A 12,279-nucleotide genomic window follows, 5' to 3' on the forward strand; every position below is an offset into this window, starting at 1 on the left:
TTTTTTCTGTTTATCAAAGGTACATTATCTTTCTCTTTTTTCTTTTAATAAACAGGAGTGTTTGGCAGTCCGGACTCTTGATCCTCTTGTCAATACCTCCAGTCTGATAATGAGAAAGTGTTTTCCAAAAAATCGCCTACCACTTCCAACAATTAAAAGCTCTTTCCATTTTGAGTTACCAGTGATGCCTGTGAGTGGACCTGTAGCCCAGCTTTATAGTTTACCTCCTGAAGGTAGGATCCCAGGCTCTTGCTGGCTTTTGTTGCTTCTTGGGATTTCATGACTAGGTACTTTTCTTTTTTTTTAACTCGTATCCAGCTACCCAGTACTGAAAGGTCTTAGTAACCAAGACAAACTTTTACATTTTGTTTTATTTAATAAATATTTCTTTGAACATAAGAAAATCTAGTAATTAAAGGGATATAGCATAGGGTGTATTGTGTATATGGAAATGTGAATTTTGAAAAATGTTAAGCATTACATAGAAATATAAATTGATTCTATAAATTTTGGACATATAAGACAGTGGCATTAAGTGTTTAGGTAACTAGGCTTGGCTTTACATTTCTAGTGTTTTTTAAAAATCAATCAATCAATCTATCTATCTATCTATCTATCTATCTATCTATCTGGTACAGGGTATTACTACATAGTTTGTACTTATAGTGATCCTCCTGTCTCAGCCTTCTCAGTGCTGGGATTACAGGTGTGTCACCACGCCCAGGCCTGAGGTTCGAACCCTGGTCCCTGAGCTTGCCAAAGCACATGCTTATTCTCCTGAGCTATCTTGCCAGCCCTATGCAATCATTTTTCCTGTTTGCAAACAATTGGCTTTTCTGCAATCCTTTAATTTTTCTGTGAGAGTTCTTTTGTTTCCCCTCTCTTTCTTCAAATGTCAGTTCTCTCCAGTTACCCATAAATTTCTGCTTTTACCGCCTAGGCATATGAAGTTCCTGGTTATCATATGAATATTTAACGCTTTTTTGTTTTTATTTTTTACTAGTTTCAAAAGAATTTGAAGGGCTGGGGAGATAGCTCAGTGGAATAAGTGCTTTCCTAGTGAGTGCAAGGTCCTGAGTTTGATCCCTGGCTCCACCAAAAAAAACTAAATAAAGCAAAACTCAAGAACACAGAAAAAGAATTTGAGGCAATTCATTATCTGCGTTAGTTACTGAGCTGCTGTTATAGGGACCCACATACTCAACAATAGTCATAAATAATTTTATAACATATACTCTGCCTGACAGCTTATATATACATATATGTGTGTATTGTGTATGTGTGTGTACTAGTGGGATTAATGCTCACAAGAAGTAGCAGGTGAGGGTACTAAGGCACAAATCTTATGTGATTTGCTATAGCTGCAAGTTGGAGAACTGGACTTTGAATTCAAGAATTCTGTTTCTAGAGTCCTTTTGCCCTGCAATTAAATGAGATGTTGACCCCCTACCATTCCTTACCATACACCCCACATCTAGCGAGAATATAGCAGGTGATCCTGGGGTAGTAGATTTCAGTCATCAGAGTTTTCATTGTCTATGATAAGATTATATGCACATTGAAATGGAAATAAAAAAAGGCAATTTTTTAGGAGGGTGTGACTTAGAATTTGTATTTCTCTTGTTGCATCATGTCCCACTGGCCAATAGTTATTGGTATGTATGGTTGTAGCTACTGCTAGGGTGGCTAGAATCCCTGTAACTAAAATGTAGGGCTTCAAGGGCTGGCTAGAGAGCTTAGTGGACTAAAGCACCTGCTTAGGCAGAGTGCAGCAGCTGAGATTTAATCCCCAGCATACCGTGCTGGCCTTCCCCTGGGATGCGCTGAGACCGTGATTGAGACTGGATGTGGTAGCTCACACTTGTAATTCCAGCACTTGGGAGGCTGAAAATAAGAGAATCTGAGTCCATTCTACATAGTGAGACCCTATAGACCCTGTACCAAATACGTTAAAAAAATAATAATAAAATGTAGGGCTTCCATTTGAAAAAGCAAGGAAAGAAGGATATACAGTAGGATGACAGTAATCTTTGTTATACATCACATTGGAAAGGAAATCAAAAATTTGGGAAACTCTCTTTAAAGAGGTATTTTCCAGGCCAGGGAGATAGTTCAGTAGAATAAGCACCTGCCTGGCAAGTACAAGGTCCTGAGTTCAACCCCACTACCGCTAAAATAAATAAATTAAAAAAAAAATAAAAATAATAAAAAAGAAGTATTTTCCACATGTTTAAAAACCTGTGCCTTACTAAGAGGTGTCCCAGTGCTCTTCTGCTCTTGTCCCTTTGTCTTCCCTACATTCTTAACCCATGTCCCTTTTCATTCTGTCCCAGAGTTTTATTTACTGTGTGTCCCTTTCCATTTCTGCTGTATTTTCCTTCCTATTGATGTGCCCTGCTTCCTCCATTTACTCCCTGATCACACTCATCCCAGTGCTCTTCTGAAAATGAAGTCTTTCTCATTCTTCTACTTATTCTATCTCAGTTATTTTCCTCTTCAGTTCTCAGTGCTTTCCTTCTGTAGGTTGAGAATCTAAACTATTTGCCCTTTTTATTTAGTCTCCATTTGTTCTCATTCTTACTTCTTTTTAGTACTTTCCTAAGCATATTAGGCATGCTAGTTTTACTTAATTTTCAAAGACATCATCTCACTTCCTTATCTCAACATTATTTCTTTTTTAAAAAACATACTCAAACCCCTTTTGTTCATACAAAGATATGTTATAATTTCTTTAAGAAACTGTTTAAATGTAATGTGCTATGCAAGATGATTAACATCATGTTCCTAAACAGTTTGCTGTTGGCTATTGCATCTCTTTTTCCCGTAGCATTTTGAAGATTATGTCTTTATTAGCATTTATCTTCCATATTTAATCCTTTCTGCTTTTACTCTATGAGTTCATATACTCATATGGGCAGAGATTATATAAATATATGTTTAAAAATTCCCAGTGTGCAACACAATGCATGGCACAGTCATTAGAATGAATGAAGGGAATTATAAGGGATGAAATGAGGCATTGAAATGTATTGTAAGTAGGAAGCAGGATGTTGTATTCTGCAACATAAGATGTTTTTTGTTTTTAAATCTGAGGATGTGAGCAAAAATCCACTTATATTTACTGTGCCTTTCAAATTTTAAAGTACTTATTATTTCATAGGCTTTTCAATAGCTGGAAAAGCCTTAAATAATTTCAATAAGAAATCTTTTGCTTTTTTCTTATTGCTTGAAATGCTTATGTATTATACAGTTTATATTTCCTTTTGGATGTGCATGTTGTAGAATTCCTCTGACCTACTTATGGCATGTTTTGTATCATAGTGGATGACGTAGTAGATGAAAGTGATGACAACGATGATACTGATTTAGAAGCTGAGAATGAAATTGAAAATGAAGATGACCTAGATCGAAATTTTAAGGTTAGTTAATTTTTATCATTAGTTTTATAAACTGTATACTTCATTTGGAAAAAATAGTTCTGGTAAATCAAATATAATGGTATTTGATTTTTTTCATTGTGGGTGATTATGGACACTCAATGATTGAAAAACAAACCTTGCCTTAAATTTGTTGGTCTGAAAAAAGGCCCTACAGTAACTTTTTCATTCCATTGGAGCAGAAAGATTTTATTTAACCCTTCCGATTTAAAGTTTGATATCTAAGAAAATCTAGGGAGCTTAATAAAGTGGCTTGGCTTCATGACAACTAATTCCAAACCTGTGTCTACCATTCTCTGGGGTTATAAAAATAGGAAAATAGTTTATATTCCATAGTTAATATGATGTGTATTTATAAGAAGTAGTGTTCGTAATGATTCTTTATGCTGGATCATTTGCATAATGATTCTTTAGTTAATTCTAAAAGGAAAAATGGTATATTGAGTTAAGCATATATAAAGTTATTGTCATATTGCATGAGCTGTATATAAAGAGGCAAGTGACTTTTCAGAATTTGTGGTACTTCTGGGAGCTTAGGAGCTTGGTTTTGTTTTAGTGTCAGAGGGGACCACTGCACCATCAGTAGAAAAATGGCCTGTGGTTGATTAACCATTTTTCTTATTACTTGGATTTTGGGGAGGGGCTTAGTAGTTTGACTGCTGCTTGGAAGTTTAGTTTATTTATTTATTTATTTTTTTAATCTTAGATTATTTCATTATGGGATTAGGGATACATAGCTCAGGGCATAGCACCTACTTAGCAAGCACAAGATCCTGAGTTCAATTCCTGATACCAAAACAAAACAAAACTTGTCTACTAAGTTTACTATAAGTGGAATACACTGCAGCCTGTGAATCTTGAGCTGTTGCAAGATTTTTGTCCTAAGAAGAGTAGAATCAATTTTGTTTACTTCCAAACATGATCACCAAGGGATCTGAACTTGTCAGAATGAAGAGGATGGAAGAATATTTAAAAGTAACTGGATTCTTGGAAAGTGAATATTGCGGTGTAGTAAAATTTCCCAGATTAGTACTAAATTTTCCAGATTCACCTCTTTAAAATACTGTATTTTGTTAAACTTTTCTTATTCTGTATCTGTTGAAAACAAAGTATAGCCAGTACAATCTAATTTTCACTAAAAATACCTGTTTTGGGGATACTTTCGAGATACAAAGACAGAGTGGGAAAGTAGAATTCAGTAGAAGTTGTAACAGTGACTGATTTTGTTCCTAGAGAATTTTGAGCGTGTATGCATGAGTACACACTTTATGAACATTTTTAACCATTTGCAAGTTACATTCATCATGTATCATGGTCCTTTATACATAAATGCACCAGTATACCTCAGTACACCTATCACTTCGTAATTGTGATAAGGCTTTTATCAAGTCTGCCTTGTATGTTTCATTTTCTTAATTGGTCTCATCATTTTTTTTTGGTAAGACATTTTCTTTATATGCACATATGTATATTTCTACTTAAATTACTATCTATATAGCCAGGTACATGTACATAAAGATTGATGCATGGTAAAATAAATTTGCTTTAAGATTAAACACATTAGTATGTTAGGGCCGGTGAGATAGCTCAGTGGACTAAGCACCTGCTTTGTCAAATGCAGGGACCAGGGTTCAATTCCCAGTCCTGCATGTGGCGCCAGCTCCACCCTTGACAGCACGCTGAGCCAGTGACGGAGTCCAGGCATGGTGGTGCATGCCTGTAATGCCAGGGCTGGGGAGGCTGAAAGCCGGTGAATCACTACAAATCTGAGCTGCGTAGTGAGACCCTATACCAAATACATAAAATGAAAAAAGCAACAATAAACCCCCCCAAATCAAAACATTAGTATGTGTGTAGTAAGATAAATAGAACATTAAAATGAGTACCAATTAAACATCAATAGATGATCTTGTTCTCTCTCTTTCATCATCTGTGAAGGTCATGGTAAGTTTGTATTGGTGTGAGGTGAATCATTGAGACTCTTAGAAATTAGCTTGAATGTTATGGAACCTGACTCCTGCCCTCTTTGCCCAGAGACCCTTCTCTGAGCCACACAGATGAAATAAATTCTGGGCACACGTCTTGTTTCATGATTCTAAGTGTGTCTTTTCCTTTCATAAAGGGACATGAAAATAAGATCTGGCAGTTGTACCACTTTCTATTTTTTTCTTCTGAAAAGTGGAGTAAATGATAGTGCAAGTTTTTCTAAGGGACTTGTGTTTATCATGGTGTGTAAGTGTGTGGTAACCTCAGTCTTTCTTGAGGCCGTGTGTCATACTAGCCAACACTGTGTGCCTTGGCATCGCTCAACTTTTGTATCCCCACAAGCTCCTTCACTTTTCTCTGTATTATTTCTTTCATTTAAAAAATGAAGGCAATGATATTATCTACTTTAGCCTTCTTATGCAAATTAAATTATATATGTAAAACAGCATAGTGCTTCATATATTTTTAGTGATTGCTGTTAGCTGTTTGTTTCCATCATTGAGATATATATATATATATATATATATGTTTTTCAATTCAGCTTTATTAAGTTTTATTGCACTATAAAATATGTGACATGATGGCATGTAGGGAGATTGAGAAGAACATCTGTTAATCTTGATCTTTCCACAGACTTTTTGTGTCATGAAGAACCAAACAGCCTGTTATATTAGAATAATCATGAAAAAGGAAAAACTTGATAACAACAATCCAAAAATAAGAAACAAATCTGAATTTAGGTAAAATTGATACAACCTTTATTTCATGATTACTTTTTGAAAACTGGTAATATGCTGTTTTTATTATTTCAGAATGATGATATTGAAACAGATATTAACAAATTAAAACCACAGCAAGTACCAGGACGAACAATAGATGAACTAAAAATGTATGAACACCTCTTTCCTGAGCTTGTTGATGATTTTCAGGTAAATATGAGTAATAAATTATTTTTTTTTCCTTTAGACTAGCATGAAGCTAGAATTGCCTTTCTAAGGGACAAGGGATAATTATGTTAGCATGCTGAGCTGCAAATTGATTATCTGTAAAATGAAGGAAGGCAGACTAGTTTTTATTTTTTTGTCATTTTGATCTATAATTTCTAATTGATGGTTTTACTGTTTGTCTCATATTCTTTAAAATTACATTGTAAACTCTTGTTCATTACTACTTTCAGTTTTGTTCACTTAGTAGGCGTACTAAGTGACTAGGGAGTTAGCAATATAGTGTCTGTGTTGCTTAGGCAGACATAGTGGCTGGGGTTTCACCCAGTGCTGGCCCTGCCCCCACCCCCAGGGCGCACTGAGACTGCTATTGAGACTGGGTGTGGTGGTGCACACTGTAATCCCAGCTCTTGGGAGGCTGAACAAAGGTGGATCACTAGGAGTCTGATCTACATAGTGAGACCCTGTAGAGCCTGTACAAAAGTACAAAATTTGGAAAAAGAAATACAGTGTGTATTGTTTCCAGATAGCGTACTGTGTAACAGTGTATAGGGGGTTGAGGTGTCTTTAAGTTGATCCAGTGGGGCACTGAAATGTTAACTAATGCTTCTTACCCTCTTTTTTTTTTTTTTTTTTTTTTGTTAAAATATAATTACTTAGTTTGGATTACACAGCAAGTAAAGTTGAATTGTTGGTATGAGTAGATCTAGTTTCTTACTCTCACTTTTTAGCTGACTTACAGTGAGTCTTTAGATCAGTCTTTGAAACTGCTAGGGTCTTAAAACTGTATGCTTCAACTATATAGTCTTTAAGATTAACCCTTGCCAGGGAGATAGCTCAGTAGAATAAACGCCTGCCTGGCGAATGGAGGGTCCTGAGTTCAATCCCTGGTCACACACACACACACACACACACACACACTAAAGATTTATTAACCCTTGCTGTACCTATTGCTCCCCAGAGTCTGTATATTTAATTCCCTGTACCTTAAAGAAAAAGACTTTGATTTGAGATTTTATGTGGGAAATACAAAAAAATATATGCCAGATGGGATTTACCTTTCAAGATTCTGTAAATTTAATTTTTCAGGCTTCTGTTTGGGAATGAATTTAGCTTTTTTGAATGCAGTAAAGAGTGAAGCACTCTTTGACCCATTCCTAGTGCCTCTGTACCATGCCTGTGTGCATTTGAAGTGCATTGAAAGGTACTTTAAAATTAGAAGTGATAGAGGGCAGAAGTGGAGGAGAAGGTAGCTATTAAAAAACAAAACAAAAACCATAGCTCAGCAGATTAAAGCGCTTGCTTAGGCAGACACAGTGACAGAGGTTGGAGTCCTGGACTGCCATGCTGGCCCTGCCCCCAGGGTGCGCTGAAACTGTGATTAAGACTCGGTATGGTGGCGTGCATGCCTATAATCCCAGCACTTGGGAGGCTAAAAACAGGAGGATCACTGTGAGTCTGATTTGTGTAGTGAGACCCTATAGACCTTGTACTAACTACATTAAAAAAAAAAAAAAAAAAAGCAAAGAAACAATAAGAAGGCAGCATTTAGGAAGGGTATGGAATGATTTTCTGCTATTTATCCTACAATAATTTTTGGGCTGCCAAGCATGATGACCCACGTCCATAATCCCAGTACTCTGGAGATAGAGTTAGGATTGTTGCAAGTTGAAGACTGGCCTAGGCTACAAAGTGAGCTCAAGATCATCCTAAACTGCATATCGAGATCCTGTCTCAAAAAAAAAAAAATTTTTTTTTCAAGCTTATTGTTCTTTTTAATGCATTTTATGTCCAGCTAAGAACCATTTCAAGATCAAATACCAGAGATAGCAAATACTTCTAAATCAAGGCAGAAAAATATTGTTGAAGGTTGTTGGGGTGTTTTTGTGAAGAATATGCCTACTTTTCTCTCTGTTTATGTACATATAATGTGATCCAAGTTCAATTTTGATTTGGGAATGGAGTAGGTAATTTTTTGAGTTTCAATGCCAAGAGTTCAATTCTCATATTCCTTCATTCTCACTGTTTCAGAACACACGCTATTCAATTTAAATTGCCAAGGAATCTCTTCAGATTCCCTTATTTCTAGTCATAGTTTATCACCTGGAATAGGCCAAACTTTCCCTCAATTGTGCTTTACTTCGGCTTCTCTTGGAGCAAGTTCTTACTTTGTTCTATGCATGAGAGGGGTAAGATTATAGGTTGTGGATAATCTTTCTGCTGTTATTCCTTTTCATTATATGTAGCCCTTTTAAAAACATATCTATGGATGAATTATTTTATGAGCTTTATTATATTAATGTGTGCTTAACAAGAAAATACAGATCAATAAAATAAAATAAAATATTAATCTTAGTATGTAATCAGTGTATAGAATAAATGTCCATGTTTTCAGTATGAACTGTTTACCTGCTTACAAGATCTGAAAAATAACTGCAAGATATGGAACAGGTATTTTTCATCAAGTATTGATATGTTGAACTTTAAGTACCTACAGAATATAATAAAAAACATTTAAAAATTAGAATATATTTTAAAAATAGGCATAAAGAATTATATACTTCTTATGTTTACACATAAGTCCAAAAATCTCACCATATACAACCTTGAAGCAGGACAGTCCCACAATATCCCTTTTCCTGTCTCTTGCTTTCATTCACCACCCCTACTTTTTGAACAACCACCTACCTGAGAGACATCATAGCAGCAACTGGCATGTCGTGACAAGCAGCCCTTATTCAGAAGACCAAAATGACAGGCTCTCCAAGCATGAAACTACTATTACAAATTACCATCTGCAGTGCAGTAGCCTAGTTCACAGGTATCAGTATACATAGTTAGTCAGGGTGAGAATTTTTCCAATTAACTGCTAGATTCAAAAATCTTCTGGAGATTCTCAGGATCATTGCCTTCCCCATCTTCTACATATAACTGTATGACTTGACTTATTCATGTTTCCTAGCTCTTCTCCTTTCCCTCTCTTGATTAGTTAGTCCTTGAGATCCTTCTTTCCTTTTACTTGTATTATACCTTTGTATTTCTATTTCTTCTTTTGAGTTCTTATACTAGGGAAACTGTACGATATTTACACATGTGTGTCTGGTTTATTTCACTTATGAGTATATGTTCAAGTGGCACCCACTTCGATATAAAGGCTTCGAGTTTATCATTCTTAATAGCTGAATAATGCTCCATTGTGTAAAAATGCCACATCTTTTTGAAGCATTCCTCAGGTGATGGGCATCTTGGTTGCTTTCAAGATTTGGCTATCACAAATTGTGCTGCTATAAACATAGACACACATATATCACTATAATATGATGTTTTCAAATCCTCTGGGAAAATTCCCAGTAGAGGAAGAGCTGGTTTAAATGGGATTTCCAGTCCAACTTTTCTAAGGAGTCTCCATACCGATTTCCATAACAGTTGCACCAGTCTACATTCCCACCAGCAGTGGAGAAGGGTTCCTTTTTCCCCACAGCCTCTCCAGAAGTAAAGCCATGCTGTTATGTTGAGCTGTAGGGGACTCAGGTCAGCAATTTCTGACATTACCAGTCAAACAGAAGACCCAATACTATTATGGACTACTGAACTCTTTTAGATTATTTTGCTGAGTTTACACACCTATAATATTCAAATAATGGAACTTAACAACAAAAAGGGGATGCAGATGAATGTCCATTTTGTATCTGTATTCAAATGGCTAGGATTGATATACAGTTACATTCTCTTAATGAATAGAGGGATTTGTTCTAATGGTGTTTGTAAGTAGGATATCATGTCCACATCTTGCACAGCAATTAACCACTAGGAAGAATGTATACAATGTGTTAATCATTGAAACTGTCCTACCAGTTTGGTTTGAAACTGTCTCATTGGTATTTGTTTCTCAATAAATTTATGGAAAAAAAATAACTGTAAGAACTACAACTAATATACAGAACTCTACTACAAAAATTTTTATTACACTTAAGGCAGTCTTCACACCTAATAACATGTTTTATAACAAATATTGCTCATACTGACAGCATATGTGCAATTGTGTGCTTAGCTTTTCTTTTCTGCTTGACAGGCCATACTTGTCACTTCTCTTGTTCCCCTGTTTTGTTAGGAATTTCTTATTATACGTTGTCCACTTAGCAGGAAAATGAAATATCAATACAATATCAAATGTACTGAATGTTTAGAATAACCATCAATGTTTTCTACATCAACTATTGACTAAATCTAAAAAAACAATAGCAGAAATGAATTCCAATGTGGACTAAAATAAAAATACAAATAAAACGCTACTACCAAAGAAACTTTTATTTAAATTATCGCACCCGAGGCAGTTTTCACATATGGAGAACGTGTTCCATACACATTATCATGTATACTTATAGCACATGTGTTTTGTTTTCCTGTCTTGGTAGGACACATGACATTTTGCTAGTCTTTCTGTTTTCTTAGGTGGTTCTTGTGGTATTTTGTCTGTCTGTTCATCTGCTTCTGAATTCTGTTATGTTGTGTTGTGTGTTTTGTTTTGAGACAAGGTCTCATAGTGCCTGTTGGGCTTCAACTCACTTGTATAACCCAGGGTAGTGATTTTCCTGCCTTAGCCTCTGGGGTGCTGAGATTTTAGGCATGTGCCACCATGCCCAGCTCCAAAACTGTTTGAGTTCTTTGGAAAGACACATATTATTCTTCCTCTGTTTTAATTGATCATTTACCAAGTCTAGTCTCAGTCTTAAGGTGTTTTGTACTTGTTATTTTCTTTGTAAACTATGAAACTATATTTTCCATATTTGGGATTGAGTAAAACATTATTGGCCAACACTTTGTGTTTTGAGTGACATCAGTGTCGCTGCATAACATATCAACAACATTTTTTTTTTCCACCTTTCATTTTGTTGGCTTCACTTCTGGCTTCTTTGTGTTGAGAAGTTACTATGAATCTCTGTGGGGCTTTTTTGTTTGTTTTGAGATAATATCTTGATACATAATCCTGTTGGATTGGAACTCCATTATGTAGCACAGGCTGACCTTTAGTTCACAGGATTCTCCTGTCTCAGCCTCTTGAGTGTTGGGATTACAGATATGTACTACCACACTAGGCCTCACTATCAATCCTATCATCATGATGTAATGTTGACAGTATCAATAATAACTTTGTTTTTCTTCATTGTAATGTAGTTCACGCTAGTCTGGGACTCACTGTGTAGCACAGGCTGACCTTGAACTTATGAGATCTTCTCTCAGCCCCTATCCCCACTGCTGGGATTCCTGCCATGTGCCACCACACTGAGCTTCACTATTAATCTTATCATCATGGTGTGCTTCTGGTAGTATCAGTAGTGCTTTGTTTTTCTTCACCATATAGGAGACCAATGTTACATCTTTCTGAAATCCAAAGATGGTACTATGCATTTCTCTATTGTGAATGTACAGTTATTTTTTCAGGAATCTTTTTTTTTGGTGGGGAGAATCTTAATTTTGTTTTCGTGAATAGTTCCTGTGCTGGTCAACTGGTGTTCTTTCAGCACGTGTAACATCAGTGGGTAACTGGTAAACCAATTGTGAAAAGTCACATTCGAGTTACTTTTTAAAATAAATGGAACAGACCCAGAGCGCAGGCCCGGCGAGAGAGAGAGAGCACCGAGGACAGCGGGATCCCGAACAGACCCAGAGCACAGGCCTGGCGAGTGAGTGAGAAGACCCAGGCCATGGGATCCTGAACAGACCCAGAGCGCAGGCCCGGTGAGTGAGTGAGACGACCCGGGGCCCTCCGGATCCTGAACAGACCTAGAGCGCAGGCCCGGTGAGTGAGTGAGACGACCTGGGGCCCTCCTATCTTGAATAGACCCAGAGCGCAGGCCCCGTGAGTGAGTGAGACGACCCAGGGCCGCGGGATCCTGAACAGAGCGCAGGTC

General features: G+C 36.6%; 1 protein-coding gene across 2 annotated transcripts in view; it reads left to right on the forward strand.

Moving 5' to 3' along the window:
- Nucleotides 1-12,279, forward strand: part of Agtpbp1 (ATP/GTP binding protein 1) — a 262,969-nt gene that overhangs the window by 122,848 nt on the left and 127,842 nt on the right. For both annotated transcript variants that reach the window (XM_023699137.1, XM_023699138.1), the window contains exons 11-13: nt 56-233; nt 3,322-3,419; nt 6,236-6,352. In XM_023699137.1, the coding sequence (XP_023554905.1) occupies nt 56-233; nt 3,322-3,419; nt 6,236-6,352 (393 nt within the window). The remainder of the gene's footprint in view (nt 1-55; nt 234-3,321; nt 3,420-6,235; nt 6,353-12,279) is intronic.

Source organism: Octodon degus, unplaced genomic scaffold (assembly GCF_000260255.1).
Source record: "Octodon degus isolate 3935 unplaced genomic scaffold, OctDeg1.0 scaffold00111, whole genome shotgun sequence".
Lineage (NCBI taxonomy): Eukaryota > Metazoa > Chordata > Mammalia > Rodentia > Octodontidae > Octodon > Octodon degus.